At 46.1% G+C, this 18549-nt stretch overlaps 1 protein-coding gene across 1 annotated transcript in view; it reads right to left on the minus strand.

Moving 5' to 3' along the window:
- Positions 1-216: 216 nt before the first annotated feature.
- arhgef33 (Rho guanine nucleotide exchange factor (GEF) 33) overlaps positions 217-18549 on the minus strand; it is a 108888-nt gene continuing 90555 nt past the window's right edge. Inside the window, exons 7-9 of the mRNA XM_085977950.1 lie at positions 3490-4333; positions 2262-2416; positions 217-965 (exon numbers count right to left, since the gene is read on the minus strand). Of these exons, the coding sequence (XP_085834076.1) occupies positions 824-965; positions 2262-2416; positions 3490-4333 (1141 nt within the window). The 3' untranslated portion in view covers positions 217-823. The remainder of the gene's footprint in view (positions 966-2261; positions 2417-3489; positions 4334-18549) is intronic.

The following is an 18549-nucleotide window of genomic DNA, read 5'->3' on the forward strand; positions in this document are numbered from 1 at the left end:
CTCTCCTCTCTCCACCCCCTCCTCCTCCCCTTCTCTCTCCACCTCCTCTCCTTTCTCCACCCCCTCTCCTCTCTCCACCCCCTCCTCCTCCCCTTCTCTCTCCTCCTCCTCCCTTTCTCTCTCCACCTCCTCTCCTCTCTCCACCCCCTCCTCCCCTTCTCTCTCCATCCCCCCCAACCCCACCCCACCCCAAATCTCTCTCAAATTAACATTAACTTTTTCTCTCTTTCTGTATTTCAGGTCTTTTTCTAACGTGGGCAAAGCTATTTTCATGAAACACCTTTTCTTCCTAGGTGGGCGGCTCTGGATTTGTTCTCGGATCAGTCTGAAATGTGAAGAAGAACAGGAGAGCTTTCCCCAGTGCCCTGGCCAGTATTTAGCCCTCAACCAACATCACTTTAAAAACAAACAGATTATCTGGTCATTATAACATTGCTGTTTGTGGGACCTTGCTGTGCGCAAATTGGCTGAAAGATTTCCCACTACAACAGTAACTACACTTCAAAAATACTTAATTGCACTTTGGGACATCCTAAGGTCGTGAAAGTTTGTTCGTTCTTTTATATATACACAAAGTTATATTCAGATGGAAAATGTTGTCATTGGGTGTTTGAAACTTGTAAAATATGTGTGATTCTCACTGACCCATATGAAACAGATCAAGTTTCTTACAAAACATGAGCAAAAGTTTTCAATTCAATTCAAATCACTACGTTTGGATAACAAGGAAAGCATCTGCAAAATAAAGCAACTTAATTCCCACTAGCAATGAATTGCCTTGGTTTTCTGGAAACTTTCATAGAGATATTTCAAAAATGTAAGATTAAACAGCGGTGCCACGGTCAATATTGTTCACATGAACAGCCCTCTCTTTGAATTCTTGGTTTTCTGTCATTGCAGCATCCTGTGTAGGATTACCATCAGATTTCTGCTTGCTCTCCAAACTGCAGGAACTTTGATTTGACCTGGAAGATACAGTCCAGTATTAGAAAGCCAGCATTTCTATACACATCTCTAAATATTAAAAACAAGATTGTAGGAATAGACAAAGGACATCTGGCAATCTGAATAATTTTGTTTTATTTAATGATACAAAATTAGGTTAAAGCAATAACTAGATAACATTTAGTGTGATTAATATTAGTATGCAAGTTGGGATTCATTCAGATTATGCCATAGCCATGTCATAAGCCATTATGCAAAGGGTTTCTCTTGATTGGGATCTTGCTTGGAGTACTCTACACCCTTTCCTCAATCATTGCTGTCCTGATCTGACAGCTCAAGACAACAAGTGTTTCCATACTCCAAGCTGGTCTCCAAATTATGTCATACTGGTTCCCACCTCCATTTCTTTGCTGTTTTCATATAATTAGTTTTAGTTATAGAGGTTGAACTACGGTCAAAAGAACAAGGAAGACAGTGCCAAAGACAGGCACTCTAACTTTCTTCCTCGGCTTCCACGTACTGCCTTCTGTCCCCCCTTTTGTCTTGGGAGTACTTGGAGCTTCCTATTTGCAGCACAGGTTTACTGCTCTATGCCTCAAGTTGGTACGTCTGCTACTATGTCTTTTCAAAGGAACTGAGGTGTAATATCAAAATGAAATCTTATATAAAGCTTAGGCCCTGGTTGACTATATACCTGCTTTGTGGTGCTAAACTAGTTGCCCATGTCCCACTTTGGATATGGTCTATTCAGCTATACATGAAGGTTGAAGTGCACTCTAAGAATAAGGGAATCCAGAAGTAATCTAATATTACTAGCATGTTCTGTGGTAATGACAGCTAATATTCTTTTCGTATCTTCATACTGTTCCCTTGGAGAATAGTATGAAGTAGTAGAAGGAAAGCCCGTGATGTGAACGCTCCTTCCATGGCCCTAACCATCTTTATACAAGCCCACAGGGTGGTTAGTCCTATATGGCAGGGTTTTTTTATAGACTCCCACAACCCATACAATGAGGTGGGGGGAGGGGGCACCCACAACCACGAGTACCCCGCTGGGTGTCGACGCAGAATTCCAAGCCAGAGCTCCAGTCTCCACTCACTGGGATTGTCTGGAACAGGGTTTGATCTTCACCACCTGATTCTGGGTAGGGAATGCTGCCACCGACCCACAGGCTCACTCCATGACAACAATAAAAACCTGATACATTTGCAAATTGAGTAATATGAGTAGGTACTGAACACTGAAATAATTGTTACTATAATATTGTGAATATATTTTCTCTAAGGTTTCAGAAACTGTTTATAATTTTCCTTACTTCTTCCTGAATAACTTCCGGAAGGAGTTTCTGAAGCCTCCTTTTTGTTCTGGTTTTCTGCTTTGTTCACCCAAAGCTGTCGGCTTATTTTCTTCCTTCTTGTAGAGTTTACCTGCCTCTTCCAATTTTATGGCCATGGCAGAATTATCCTGAAACTAAAAGTAAAAGCCTTTGTTACTGTACCATAGTTTTAAAGGATCATATTCCTACTGCTCCATAAGAAGCCATTTTCAGTCTTCCAAAAATTGGCCACTTGCAATGCGTCTCTTGCTGCTGTGGCCATCTCCACTGCACATCCCTCCCCTGGAAACTGCTCCCTCTCCCCGGTGCTGACAGTCCCCAGAGGTCCCTCTGCTAACCACATCCTGGGGCTCTTCAATATCACCACACCTTATGTGCCCCTCCTTGGTGGTGGCAAACCTTGTGCTGCCTTCCCCAGTGCAATCAGACCATGCACTCCCTAACCAGTGCTGCCAGACCTTGCACCACTTTCCATAGCACTCCCAAACCCAAGACCCCTCCCCAGTGCTGGCAGACTTTAGATTCCAAACTCTATTACCAGTGTTGCTGTACCCATAAACTACTACCAGATCTCAGGACCCCTTCCCATGCTGCCAACTGCTACGATGAGCCATCTCTTCACTGCTGTCTCACCAATCAAAAAATACTTGTGCCATTGTCCCTTTCCAAATTATTTCACTCAAGATGTGCACCCGCTCCCTTCCCAGAACAACGTATCTTCTGGTTCGCCATGGGCAATGCCACAGGAGATCCTCTAGTAGTATTAAAAGGGTAGAGTATTTGAAGAGGTCTCATCCTTGTTTTCAAATCCCTCCATGGCCTCACTGCTCCCTATCTGTAACCTCCTTCAGCCCTACAACCCTCCGAGATCTCTGCGTGCCTCCAAATTTTGTTTGATAATGTTTCTGTGCAGCACTGTGGGATGTTTTACTACGTTAAAGGCATTATAAAAATGCAAGTTGTTGTCCCATTCTAACGTCTGATTGGTCTATACATACCATGTGATGAAGCTGTTTCTCAATCTACCAATCAACCTGTCAAAATCATATGATCCATTTCTCCAATTAGCTGCTAGCAATGCTTCTAAGCAGCCAGTTAACTATAGCAACCTTGTGAAACACATGACTTATTCCATACCTCATTTATTAGGATTTTTATAAGGTTGAGACCACATGATTATCTAAAATAGATATATAAGATAAATTACTTTTTCTGATTCCATCCACACATCTGAAGTTTGGTTGCTGTAATCTTTAGAACTGGGCGATGAAGAGATTGCCCTCTGGGATCTTCTCATTCTAGATAATTTCATCTGAGATGGATCGGCTACTTTGGTATTCAGGGATGGGCTTCTGGTGTTACTTAACATTAAGGAGACTGGAATTTTCTGATTTTCAATAGGTCCGCTTGTGTAATCTGCACAGGAATAATTTTCTGATTGTGTTTCATTAAACATATCATGTCCTGCTTCATAACAATGATGCCGGTACATGTTATCAATATCTTCTTGACTGACAGAATGACAGGGTGTGAGCTCCAAAGAGTAATCTATGGTTTCGGACTCCCTTGCAGGAATGTAGTTTAATGTTTTCATGAAATGTACATCCAAGCTAGAATCAGAAGATCTGACCGAGCACTGATCTAACAAAGAGGCATTTTTAATGGATTCGTCATCTTCGTGGTGAGTTGGAGCTTCCTGCCCCTGGTGCCCCATCCTTCCTCCCGAGCCTCTGTACAGAAAATCTTGGTAATCTGGAGCAAAGTTCTTTGCATAGTTCTCTAAGGAACAGATGGGATCTGCGTGACTTTTGGTGGACCTTGCTTTGTTCAGGTTGGTCTCGTTACAGAAAGCTTGGTATTCAGCCTCTGATAAGCTTTGAACTGGTGGTGATTTAGGTTCCAGCTCAAGGTCACTGGTGTAAAGTGGGCTATAGTCCAGATTATCAAGTCTCTGGTATCTCCTGGGTGTGAATTCCCATTCATCTGACTTCAGACACTGAATCTGCTCCGACCCTTTCAGCTTGCTCTGCTGTACCTGTGGTATCACATACCTCGAATAAAAAAAAATTGACAGTGTTAATTGGTTTTCTAATTTAATTCCGTCATTAAAGCTCGGACTTTTACCTTGTGGTATTCCGCTAAAATGGTGCATGGATATTATTACTAATGTTCTCTTTGTTAGTGTACTAAAAAAAATAAAAGTACATTTAAAAAAAATCACCACATACGATTTTAAGGGCCTCCGCCTGATGTAAATGGGGCATCTGTTCCCTTACCGCCTGTCTACGCTGGCGCTATGGCTGCTGCCATTTTGGGTAGCTCCTTGGGAGGGCGACTAGACTGCCCGCTTGTTTCAGGCAGGAGGCCTTGTAAAATGCAAATCAGGACCTTGTGATGTACATAGGACCCCCAAGTGCAATTTTTAGGTTCTAAGGAGGCAGAGCATGCACTGCCAACATTCCGCCCATTTGTACCAGTGTTGAGCACCACTGGAGCCTGCTCAAAGAATGTCCCAATATCTTTTATATTTGTTGGGGCCAGTAGTAACACAAAATTATTCTGCCCACTGTCTGACCCATGCATGGCACTCCACCACCCCCCCCCCCCAACTCCAGGCTCTGGACTGGCAAACTGCCTTGAAGTGCTGGTTTGGCACACGCAGCTCACCAGCTGCATGCAAATAGAACCCGGGTGTCAAAATGGCTAGGGCCTCACAGCAGTTGCAACAGACGGGAACACTCTACCCACCGATTGCCCATTGTGTGCCAACATTTAAAATTGGCCTGTGGTGTCGCCACAAATGCCAGGTATAGTATTTAGAATTCCAGATTTGATACTTTGGGATCAGTGGGATATTCTACACAGCAGCTTAAATTCTGATACAAAAGCAAAATGCTGCAGATGCTGGAAGTCTGAAATAAAAACAGAAAATGCTGGAAATACTCAGCAGGTCAGGCAGCATCTGTGGAGAGAGAAACAGAGTTAACGTTTCACTTCGATGACACTTCGTCACAACTGGAAAAAGCTGGAGATGGAACAGGTTTTTAAGCAAGTGTAGGGGCAGGGAAATGGGGGAGGGGAGGAAAGAACACAAGGGAAGGTCTGTGATAGGATGGAAGGCAGGAGAGATTAAGAGACATTGAGAGATTAAGAGATGGTGCAAGGCTTAAATTCTGACCCTGACAACAATATTTTCTCATTCTAAATCCATTTTATTCACTTCCTATCCTCGCTCCCTGCCCCTGCTCCCCACCATCTCTACACTGGGCGGTTGGTGGAGGTGCCATCTCTGCACTGATTGGGCGGTTGGTGGAGGTGCCATCTCTGCACTGATTGGGTGGTTGGTGGAGGTGCCATCTCTACACTGGGCGGTTGGTGGAGGTGCCATCTCTACACTGGGCGGTTGGTGGAGGTGCCATCTCTACACTGGGCGGTTGGTGGAGCTGCCATCACTACACTGATTGGGCGGTTGGTGGTGGTGCCATCTCTACACTGGGCGGTTGGTGGGGGTGCCATCTCTGCACTGATTGGGCGGTTGGTGGAGGTGCCATCTCTGCACTGATTGGGCGGTTGGTGGAGGTGCCATCTCTGCACTGATTGGGTGGTTGGTGGAGGTGCCATCTCTACACTGGGCGGTTGGTGGGGGTGCCATCTCTACACTGGGCGGTTGGTGGGGGTGCCATCTCTACACTGGGCGGTTGGTGGGGGTGCCATCTCTACACTGGGCGGTTGGTGGGGGTGCCATCTCTACACTGGGCGGTTGGTGGGGGTGCCATCTCTACACTGGGTGGTTGGTGGGGGTGCCATCTCTGCACTGATTGGGCAGTTGGTGGAGGTGCCATCTCTGCACTGATTGGGCGGTTGGTGGAGGTGCCATCTCTACACTAGGCGGTTGGTGGAGGTGCCATCTCTACACTAGGCAGTTGGTGGAGGTGCCATCTCCACACTGATTGGGCAGTTGGTGGGGGTGCCATCTCTACACTGGGCGGTTGGTGGGGGTGCCATCTCTGCACTGATTGGGCAGTTGGTGGAGGTGCCATCTCTGCACTGATTGGGCGGTTGGTGGAGGTGCCATCTCTGCACTGATTGGGCAGTTGGTGGAGGTGCCATCTCTGCACTGATTGGGCGGTTGGTGGAGGTGCCATCTCTGCACTGATTGGGCAGTTGGTGGAGGTGCCATCTCTGCACTGGGCGGTTGGTGGAGGTGCCATCTCTGCACTGATTGGGCGGTTGGTGGAGGTGCCATCTCCGCACTGATTGGGCAGTTGGTGGAGGTGCCATCTCTGCACTGGGCGGTTGGTGGAGGTGCCATCTCAGCACTGATTGGGCGGTTGGTGGAGGTGCCATCTCCGCACTGATTGGGCAGTTGGTGGAGGTGCCATCTCTGCACTGGGCGGTTGGTGGAGGTGCCATCTCCGCACTGATTGGGCAGTTGGTGGAGGTGCCATCTCTGCACTGGGCGGTTGGTGGAGGTGCCATCTCCGCACTGATTGGGCAGTTGGTGGAGGTGCCATCTCAGCACTGATTGGGCGGTTCGTGGTGTGTTCCAAAGTTTTCCCACTTCCATGCTGCTCTGTAGCCAGTGTGTGGAAGGTAGCGCACAAGAGCAAAAGAAATGGCCTGTCCTGTTCTTTTGTCTTGGCCTCGCTGGGTGAAGTTTCCAAGTGGATGGCTCTGGCTCCATTGGGAGCTCGATCTGTGAGGAATTGGAGGCTCAGATTTATTTCTGATTACTAATGAATTCCATAACATAATTATGTTTCGTCCTTGCGTGCAGTGATTGATCCGAGATGCTAACAGAGGAATATTTTGGGATTGTTAGTGAACTAGGATAGTCTGGTAAGAGAAGAATGATATTTATGGTGTATTGTGGCAAGGGATTTTTACTTTCTAAAAAGTGTAAGTGTCGGCTGTGGCTCAGTGGTCGCACTCTTGCCTCTGAGTTAGAAGGTTGTGGGTTCAAACCCCACAATCCAGAGACTTGAACACATAATCTAGGCTGACTCTTCAGTGCAGTACTGAAGGAGGTGCCGTCCTTCGGATGAAATGTTAAACCGAGGCCCCGTTTGCCCTCTTAAGTGAACATAAAAGAGCCCACAGCACTTTTTGAAGAAGAGCAGGAGAATTCTCCCAGTGTCCTGGCCAACATTTTTCCCTCAACCATTTTTCCCTCAACCAACACCAGTAAAAACAGATAATCGGGTAATTTATTTCATTGCTGTTTGTGGGAGCTTGCTGTGTGCAAATTGGCTGCCGCATTTCCAACACTACAACAGTGACTACACTTCAAAAATACTTAATTGGCTGTAAAGCACTTTGAGACATCCTGAGGACATAAAAGGTGCTACATAAAGGCAAGTTCTTTCTTTTTCGCTTTGCTTGTTTATCAAAGTCTAAATATCCTAGTTCACAACTCACGTAGTATTTTTGGAGTGAAAATATATCTATTTTAAGCAGAGAAATTGAGAAGGCTATTAATGTGTCTAAAAATCACAACTTATTAAAATAAGTTTCTTTTTAAAAGATCTGGTGAACTATGTTCGCTACAAAGAAAAGACTGTTTACAGGTATTTGTTCTGTGATAGTAGAAGATTATTTAATTCCCTGGCCGAGTGATGATTTACACCAAATAACAAATGAAGACAAATATTACATGAATGTGAGCACTTTCTGGATATTCAGTAAAGTATTCTGGAGACAATTAACAACATCTAAATGCTCCCAGTATCCCGATAACCACTAGTTCTAGGTGTTTCTACACTCACATTAAAGACTGTCAAAACCCTCATAGATGTTGTCTTTCTGATGGGGGGAGAGGGTCAAGGGTCACGCCTGCCCACAAATGACTGTCTCATCTTCCTTCAATCCCCTCCTCTCTCAAAATGCAGATGGTATTGAAGGCAGATACTAACTGTTTCCCTGGGCCTCTGCTGGATTGCCTCCGTTTATTTAAAAATAATAATGGTCAGAGGTTTTTTCCCCCACAGTGTACTAAAAGTCATTTGACATTGTTGCTCATGACTGTGGAACTCATGAATTGTGGAGTTTTCCCTCATGAAGTGACTGATTGTCACTGGTGAAACAGGCTCTTCGTATTACAGATTCAAGTTTAGTTATCGAGTCGAATGAAAAGAAACGAATGCAAAGGCAGTGAAGACCGTACTGAAGATAATTATGGATTAAGCACATGTACACTGTGTGCCCACACACACTATCGCTTGAAAAGTAAACAAAATATAAACAAGTTGTAGCAAACAATGTTCTGAACTGCCTTAATAGTAAAGGTTGTACTATTAATATGTTAAATAATATCCACTGTATCTAATATAGCTGTAGGAACTTTGGCCATATTAAAAGGTATTGTTGCATGTGTATCACAAGGTTTGGAAAAGAAAAGACAAAGACTTGCATTTGTAGAGCGCCTTTCACGACCTCAGGACATTCATAGAGCCATAGGGGGTGATTTTATCAATGGGGACGTGTTGGAGGCGGGACTGCTGCTTGTTGGGTTTTAGTCCCACCTCCATCGACGTCTGGCCAATCCACGCTATTTTCCCTTGATTGACCTTGTTAAGCCCGCCCAGCGGGCTTAGCAAGCCAATTAAGGGAAAGCCAGTTACTGGTGACATCAGCGAGTGACGTTTCATCTGTCAAGAGCTTTTGACAGATGAATTGTCATCGTTTGAGAACTCTGTGAAGCTGTCAATCACTGACAATCTGTCTTCTAAGTTGAGACCTAGGACACAGGCTCACTCAGAGATCACTCCTGAACAGAAAGCAGAAGGCTGATGCATTTGAGAATGCAGCAGCCATTCTGCTTTCTCTGCCGGTGAGCTGAAGGACTCCCGAGACCTGAAGGGATGAAGCCTGGAGGAAGAAGCAACGGTAAGTAAAGCTTTTAAAACACTCAACACTCACCTCACACACTTACCCCTGCACACTGGACATCTCGGCCCCTCCGACCACCGCAGACCCACGGCTCGCCTCGCTGACCCTGGCAAGGTTCGGAGCCGTCGGGAAGCCCACACTTTAGGTGGCAAAATAGGGATTATCCAAAAAAACTGCCTGTTAACTACCTGTTAACAGGCAGTTAATTGGCACTAATCCCCTTCCCGCCTCGAGGAGGCGGCTCCTGGGAAGATGGCACGGAAGCGGGTTGGGGGCGGGATGGGTACCCGCCCCCAGATTCTGCCATTTTCCCGGCAGTCCTGCCTCCAAACCCGCCTCCCCAAGGCTGGCAAAATCGCCCCCATAGAGTCAAACCAGCATAGAAGGAGGCCATTCGGCCCATTCCTAAGCGCTTTAAAGCCAATGAAGTAATTTTGAAGTGTAGTCACTGTTGCAATGTAGGAAGAAACAGAGAAAGTCTGATTTTTTTTTCCAAAGGACTTCAGAGAGGTCAAAGCCTCTTTTGCTTCTTTTCTCTGGTCTATGTCTACTGATTCAATGGCCCAGAAATTCGGGTCGGGGGCTTCCCGTGGGTGCAAGCCCCCGACCTGCACTTACCTTGCGCGCCGGCCGTTGAGCTGTGAGCCCCCGTGGAATTGCAATCCTGGGCCGCCTCCAAGTGCCGGCACACAGTGCTTGCGTATCCCAGGGGCGCAGTTAGTTCGATGCGTCCCCTGGGATCACGTGGGCCATAGAGAGCCAATCGGAGCAGGGAATGCTCCATTCATAAGTTTGACAGGAAGACCTGTCAAACCTATAAATACTATAAGCCCCAAAACATCACTAAATCTTCAAATACATTTTTTTTAATCACATTTTTAAAATAAACTATAAATTACATGAAATAACTATTTTAAACAATAATTTAAATTTTTGAAAAAAATAATTTTATTTTCTAACGGGGCTAAAAATAAACTTACCTTTCTTTAAAGTATTTAAAAATAATAAACCTGTGGAAAAAATGTTTTAATTTTAATTAATTCACCACTTACCTTGTAAAAAGCAGGCCTTGCGACTGCTTTTTACATGTCTAACTTCTGGAGACTTACCCTCCCGGGAAAACCTGCAAAAAAAACATAAGTTCGATGCACACGCGCAGCCTCTCCTGCGCACGCGTTCCACCTCTTAACCCCTTTTAGGGAAACGGAAGTGCCGATTTCCCACGCATGCACGAAACCGGCACTTCCATTGGGCTTACGGGTGAGTACCCCGTGCGTACTCACCCGTGGGGACCTGAATTTCTGGGCCTTTTTATATGTGTATTTTTTTCTGGTAGGAGGCAGGGGCAGTTATTCATGCCATTGTGTTATTCCTAATGCCACATACAAAACCATAAAATATATGGGGTGAGTATTGACACCACTGTGTGAGTCAATGAGTCTATTCAAACAGAATCTCTACAAACTACAGCAAACAGAAATCGTGACCGAAACTACAGCAGATACTTCTGATAAAAGCAGGATTATTTCTCCAGCAAAATGGAGTGAGTGGATGACAGTTACGTAATACAAATTATGTGCGTAAAATCAATCCCAGTCACTTACAGCAGTGCGGTCTCTAGGTGGGATTGATGGGGAAATTACCCAATCATCTCCATTCTGGCCGGGTCTTGTGGTGTCACTATATGCAGCCTAAAATATAATAGTAAAAGGGGTGGTGGTGTCTGGAAGTCCAATTCCCATGTTTGAAAACAAAGGAGTGAATACAATGAGCTTTTGCATCACCATTGGTGCCCGTGCAGACAGTTTTCAAATTAATGTTTGAAAAGTAACAAACGAGCAGAAAAACAGTCTGTGTATTGGCAGATGGAGCATCGGTTAATATGGTGGACGTCCCACTGTTATTAGAACGGGCTGGGCCAGGAACTCACCTAACAACGAAACTCCCCAGTACACCATAAATGTTCATAAATGCTGACAAATATAACAAGGAACAGAAATAATTAGTGACAACTGCAAACTTTAACACAAAAGGGCTCAAACCAGACTCATAACCCACATGAAAGGCAAATGAGTTGTCTTAGGCCACTTGTCCCCTGGTCCATGTGATCTCCTGGACTGGTTTTGCTCGCCTGAGGTGGTGAGAGAAGAATTCTCCAGAGTATCTTTTCTCTTATTGGCCCTGGGTTTTTCTGTTTCTTTGCGTCTCCCAGGAGATTATATGGCAGTTGTGGGGGGAAGTGTCTGGTCGCGATGCTCCAACCACCATGAGTGTGGGGCAGGCTTGATGGACCAGCTGGTCTTTTCCTGCCTGTCAATGTCATATGATTGGATGACTCGCTGTGTGAGCAGTTCAGCCAAGGTTTAACGGAACTTTCTGCATGCAGGTAAGTGGCCAGTTCCTTAACCACCCCTGGGGTTAAACACCAAGAACCATAGTAGTTTGTAAGCACTGTGAAAGAGTGCAATGACCCAGTATGATTGTGAATACTGTGACTACAGCAAAGAATACATATTATTTGTTTAAAAAAACACAAGTGGAGTAACACTACTGCTGTCCCAGCATGAAACTGCAGAGGAATAGTTGAGTAGATTACAATTCCATGTTTCTGCTTGTAGCCTGAACCTGTTCTATATGAGGTATTGGGGGGATTCTAGAAAGATGCCATGAGTCTTATGACCTTCCTGTTTCCCCTACCCAGCTTCCCACATAGTACTTTATCTAACAACCTATGGAACAGGCTCCTGTTGTATCTATGCTTTAATACGTTCAATCAAGCATGTAGATACGTCGAATTAAATCAGAGTCAGGCAGACAGGCTTCTAACTGTGATCTTTACTTTATTGGTAAAATGGCAGACTGCAGCTTTCCCAGGTAATTCCCATAATGCAATGCACATTACATTACCGTATTTACTGGTGTCAAACTCGCACATTACATTACCGTATTGACTGGTGTCAAACTCGCAATCAATACACGACATCCCCCTTTTCCTTGGAAACAAACTTGCAGTTTACAAACAGTTGCTTACAATAACACTGCATAACTTATTTGGTTTATAAACTTTTTACAAACTTGTGTCTTACCACACAACTAAATAATTCCCAGGTTTAAACATTTAACATCACCCATGCAGTTCTCGCACAGTTTATGTAGTGACATAATCAGACAGTCTTTGGGGTTTTCTTTTAACCCTTTGAGGTCTGGCTGTATTGGGTATGTCTGACATGTTGGTGTCAGTGGGTATTGCCTGTGTCACAGTGGTATGTGTGTCAGGGTCTACTATACTGTCCTCAGTCCCTTGTGTTTCCTCCTGCTCATGGAGTGTCTCCTTTGGTCCATTGGTTCTGTATTACTTCACAAACGTAGTGTTTCTTGAGTAGCGTGCTCCTTCTGGAGATTGCACTACTACTTGACTCCCTGTTTTACTCAAAACTTTGTGCGGTGTGGCATTAAAAGGAGTGGTGAACTTGTCCACTTTGTCCTGCAGTACCAGCACCGTGTCGCCAACTTCCACCTCTGAGTATTGTGTTCTCCGCTGTTCATCTGTGTACAGTTTGGACTTGCCTTTTGGTTCTGCGTCCCGGTCACGTACTTCCATGTCTGCGCGCAACTCTGTGATGTCTGGCAGCTTTCCTCTCATTTTCCATTTAAAGAGCAGCTCTGCCGGGCTCTTTCCTGTCATGGCATGGTCAATGCTCCTGTACACAGTCACATATTTTCTAAGTTCACGTTTCCAATCTAGTCCTTCTGACTGAGCAATTCTGATTCTCTTCATCAGCGATGCATTCTGGCGCTCGACTTCTCCGTTAGCCTGAGCCCATTTTGCTGTCGTTTTCAGGTGTTTGATCCTGTTGTTTTCACAGTATTCTTTGAATAATTCAGATCTGAATTGGGGACCATTATCAGATTTGCAGGTGATTGGCAAACCATGACGGCTGAAGATTGACTCTAAACTATCAATAACCTTCTCTGTTGTTGTGGAGGTCATGATGTCGTATTCATAGTAGCGACTATAATAATCAACTACCAGAAGAATGGAGTGGTTGGATGGCAAGGGTCCCAGTAAGTCTATAGCTACATCCTGCCAGGGGCCCTCCGGTAATGGTGTTGGTCTCAACGGTTCAGGTGGGTCGGGTCTGGCTACTATCTGACAGCCGTGGCACGCTTTACAGTGTTTTTCAGCTGCCTTGTCCATGCCAGGCCACCAAACCTTGGTTCTGAGATGTTGCTTTGTTCCAACTATTCCCAAGTGTCCTTCATGTGCTAACACCAGGGCTCGTGCGTGTAACACTGTGGGTAGCACGATGCGTGTTCCCCGAAGAACTAGGTACCCCACTACGCACAGCTCGTTTGCAATTGCTGCATAAGCTTTACAGTTCTCAAAATGTCCGTTTGTGATTGCCTTCCGTACCGCAATCAGCTCTGGGTCGGTAGCAGAGGCTTCCTCCACCTCTCTCATAGTGAGTGCTTTTGGTGTCGCACTCACAGCTACAAATCTCACGTATTCATCTGAGCCATGAGAATGTCTCTCCTGTTTTGCTGTCTCCCCCAGCAATCGTGACAGTGGGTCTGCAATGTTTTGCTTGCCTGGAATGTGTATCACCTTAAAATCATACGGCTGTAATCTAAGTACCCACCTCTCTATACGGGCACAGGGTTTAGAGTGTGGGCCGTATATCACTTGCAATGGCTTATGGTCAGTTACCAAGTTAAATTTTCGGCCATACACATATGGATGCAGCCTCTCACAAGCCCATACAAGAGCTAAGGCCTCTCTCTCTGTTTGAGAGTATTTCCTCTCTCAATCTGTTAAACTACGACTTACATAGCATATTGGTACCTCTTGTCCCTGTTGGTCCTGAACTAGTACTGCGCCTAAACCTACAGGACTGGCATCTGCTATCACCTTGGTTGGTGCGTCCTTATCAAAATATGCTAAAGTGCCGGCTCTGGCCAATTCTTCCTTGAGTGCACTGGATGACTGTTTCTGTTGTGATCCAAATTTAAATGGTGTGTCTTTTTTCATCAGGCGTCGCAGTGGCTCTGATAGCGTTGCAAACTGCAGGATTAATCTGCTACTGTACCCAATGAGTCCCAAGAAACTCCTCACCTCTGTAGCATTCTCTGGTTCCCGAGCTTCTGCCACCGCTCGCACTCTCTCTGCTGTTGGTCCTGATGTGCCATCAATAACTCAAAGACAAGGAATTAAAGGATTCAACTGAAGGCTTTTAATCACTAAGAACATTGCATGTCATAGAGTCATAGAGTTATACAGCACGGATAGAGGCCCTTCGGCCCATTGTGTCCGTGCCGGCCATCAAGCCCTGTCTAATCTAATCCCATATTCCAGCATTTGGTCCGTAGCCTTGTATGTTATGGCATTTCAAGTGCTCATCCAAATGCTTCTTCAATGTTGTGAGGGTTCCTGCCTCCACAACCCTTTCAGGCAGTGAGTTCCAGACTCCAACCACCCTCTGGGTGAAAAAGTTCTTTCTCAAATCCCTTCTAAACCTCCCGCCCTTTACCTTGAATCTATGCCCCCTAGTTATTGACCCTTCTACTAAGGGAAAAAGCTCCTCAGTATCCATCCTATCTATGCCCCTCATAATTTTATACACCTCAATCATGTCCCCCCTCAGCCTCCTCTGCTCCAAGGAAAACAAACCCAATCTGCCCAGTCTTTCTTCATAGCTGAAGCGCTCCAGCCCTGGTAACATCCTGGTGAATCTCCTCTGCACCCTCTCCAAAGCGATCACATCCTTCCTGTAGTGTGGCGACCAGAACTGCACACAATATTCCAGCTGTGGCCTAACCAGTGTTTTATACAGCTCCATCATAACCTCCTTGCTCTTATATTCTATGCCTCGGCTAATGAAGACAAGTATCCCATATGCCTTTTTTACCACCTTATCCACCTGTTCCGCCGCCTTCAGGGATCTGTGTACTTGCACACCCAGATCCCTCTGCACCTCCGTCTTGCTTAGGGTCTTACCATTCATTGTGTATTCCCTTGCCTTGTTAGTCCCCCCAAAGTGCATCACCTCGCACTTTTCCGGGTTAAATTCCATTTGCCACTGTTCCGCCCATCTGACCAACCCATCTATATCGTCCTGCAGACTGAGGCTACCCTCCTCGCTATTTACCACCCTACCAATTTTTGTATCATCCGCGAACTTACTGATCATACCTTTTACATTCATATCCAAGTCATTAATGTAGACCACAAACAGCAAGGGACCCAGCACCGATCCCTGTGGCACCCCACTGGCCACAGGCTTCCAGTCACAAAAACAACCTTCGACCATCACCCTCTGCCTTCTGCCACTAAGCCAGTTTTGTATCCAATGTGCCAAGGCACCCTGGATTCCATGGGCTCTTACCTTCTTGACCAGTCTCCTGTGCGGGACTTTATCGAAGGCCTTACTGAAATCCATGTATACCACATCCACTGCGTTACCCTCATCCACACACCTAGTCACCCCCTCAAAAAATTCAATCAAATTAGTCAGACATGATCTTCCCTTGACAAAGCCATGTTGACTATCCCTGATTAATCCTTGTCTCTCCAAGTGGAGACTAATTTTGTCCCTCAGAATTTTTTCCAATAATTTTCCTACCACTGATGTTAGGCTCACTGGCCTGTAGTTCCCCGGTTTTTCCCTACTTCCCTTCTTGAATAATGGTACTACATTAGCGGTTCTCCAGTCCTCTGGCACATCCCCTGTGGCCAGAGAGGTCCTGAATATATGTGTTAGAGCCCCCGCAATCTCTTCCTTTGCCTCACACAGCAGCCTGGGATACATTTCATCCGGGCCTGGGGATTTATCCATTTTTAGGCCTGCTAAAACCGCCAATACCTCCTCCCTCTCGATGTTAATATGTTTGAGCATATCACAGTCCCCCCGCCCTATTTCTATGTCTACATCGTCCTCCTCCATAGTGAAAACAGATGCAAAAAATTCATTTAGAACCCCTCCTACATCTTCCGGCTCCACACACAGATTGCCACTTTTGTCCCTAATGGGCCCTATTTTTTCCCTAGTTATCCTCTTACCCTTAATATACTTATAAAACATCTTAGGATTTTCCTTTATTTTGCTCGCCAGTGTTATTTCATGGCCCCTCCTTGATCTCCTAATTTCTTTTTTAAGTATCCCCCTGCACTTTTTGTACTCCTCTAGGGCTTCCTCCGTCTTTAGCCTTTTGTATCTGCCAAAAGCCCTCCTTTTTTTCCTAATCCATTCTCGTATATCCCCTGACATCCAAGGTTCCCTGTGGTTTTTGGAACCACCCTTGACCTTTACGGGAACATGTTGCCATTGTATGATCTCAATCTCCCTTCTGAAAGCCTCCCATTGCTCCGATGTGGATTTTCCTACAAGTAGCTGATCCCAGTCCATTTTGGCCAGATCCTGCCTTATCCTATTAAAATCGGCCTTCCCCCAATTTAGAACCTTTATTTCCGGCCCATCCCTGTCCTTTTCCATGACCACCTTAAATCTCACCATATTATGGTCACTGTCACCAAAGTGCTCACCTACTAGCACTTTTTCCACTTGGCCGGCCACATTCCCTAGAATTAGGTCCAGTACTGCCCCCTCTCTTGTAGGACTTTCTACATGCTGGCTCAAAAAGCTCTCCTGGATGCACTTTAAGAATTCTACACCCTCTGAGCCTTTCACACTTTGACTATCCCAGTTAATATTGGGGAAGTTGAAATCCCCCATTATTATTACCCTATTATTGGCACATTTCTCTGAGATTTGCCTACATATCTGTTCCTCTATCTCCCCCTGACTGTTTGGAGGCCTATAGTACACTCCCAGCAAAGTGCTTGCCCCCTTTTTGTTTTTAAGCTCCACCCATATGGCCTCATTAGAGGAACCTGCTAATATATCATCCCTCCTTACTGCAGTAATTGACTCCTTAATTAATATTGCGACACCCCCTCCTCTTTTACCTCCCCCTCTATCTCGCCTGAAGATTCTGTACCCCGGAATATTGAGCTGCCAGTCTTGCCCCTCCCTCAACCATGTCTCCGTGATAGCAACAATATCATACTCCCATGTGTTTATCAACACCTTCAGTTCATCCACCTTATTTGCAAGACTCCTTACATTAAAATAGATGCCATCCAGCCTTGCCCTTATATATTTGCCCTGTCTACCAAGCTGACTTGTTTTTTCTCTATAATTGGCAGCACATCACCCCCTATTTCAGCTCCCCTCTGTATCCCATCCCCCTGCCAAGTTAGTTTAAACCCCCCCCAACAGTGCTAGCAAACCTCCCCGCAAGGATATTTGTCCCGCTCTGGTTCAGGTGCAACCTGTCCGACTTGTACAAGTCCCACCTTTCCCAGAAGCAGGCCCAGTGATCCAGGAAACTAAAACCCTCCCTCCTACACCAACTCTTTAGCCACGCATTCATCTGCACTATCCTCCTATTCCTATACTCATCGGATTCGTCTGGCAGAAATGACTCATACAGCTCTTGAGACCTTTATATGACAAAAGACAGGGGCGGAGCCAATACACACAATAGGAAAAAGGGGGCGGTACACAATACAATGCAGGTAAAACACAGGGGCTGATGAAGGCATATATTTCATCACATTCACCCCTTCTACAGATTTAGTCTGTCCGGGGGTGTGATAGTCCTTCCTGAACGTCGCAACAGTACCTCGGGTTCCGACCGGGAGTCCGTGGTGCCCTCCTGGGCATACCCCTGTGCTGGGGGTGTTGCAGGTACTTCTGGGGCTGGTGAGGATACCTCTGGGGACGGTGGAGGTTCTTCTGGGGGTGGTGAGGATGGGTCGTCGTCGCTTCCTGCCGAGGCGAGGTCCTTTATGGACACGGTGTCCTCACGCCCGTCGGCGTGCTTGACGTACGCGTACTGTGGGTTTGCGTGGAGTAGGTGTACTGCCTCCACGAGGGGATCCGTTTTGTGGCCCCTCACATGCTTCCGTAATAGGACTGTCCCTGGGGTGGAGAGCCACGAAGGTAGGGACACTCCTGAGGTTGATTTGCGGGGAAAAACAAACATCTTCTCGTGAGGAGTGGCGTTAGTAGCAGTACACAGTAGCAACCTTATCGAGTGGAGTACGTCTGGGAGGACCTCTTGCCAGCGGGAGGTAGGGAGGCCTTTCGACCTTAGTGCTAAGGTGACCGCCTTCCACACCGTCACGTTCTCCCTCTCCACTTGCCCATTACCCCGGGGGTTATAACTAGTGGTCCGACTCGTGGCTATCCCCTTCGACAGCAGGTATTGGCGCAGTTCGTCGCTCATGAACGACGCCCCCCTGTCAGTGTGGGTGTAGTTAGGCATGCCGAACGTGCAAAACAGGCTGCCGAGGCACTTGATGACCGTGGCATTGGTC

This window comes from Somniosus microcephalus, chromosome 3 (genome assembly GCF_052327205.1).
Source record: "Somniosus microcephalus isolate GS21.2 chromosome 3, FLI_Smic_1.0, whole genome shotgun sequence".
NCBI lineage: Eukaryota > Metazoa > Chordata > Chondrichthyes > Squaliformes > Somniosidae > Somniosus > Somniosus microcephalus.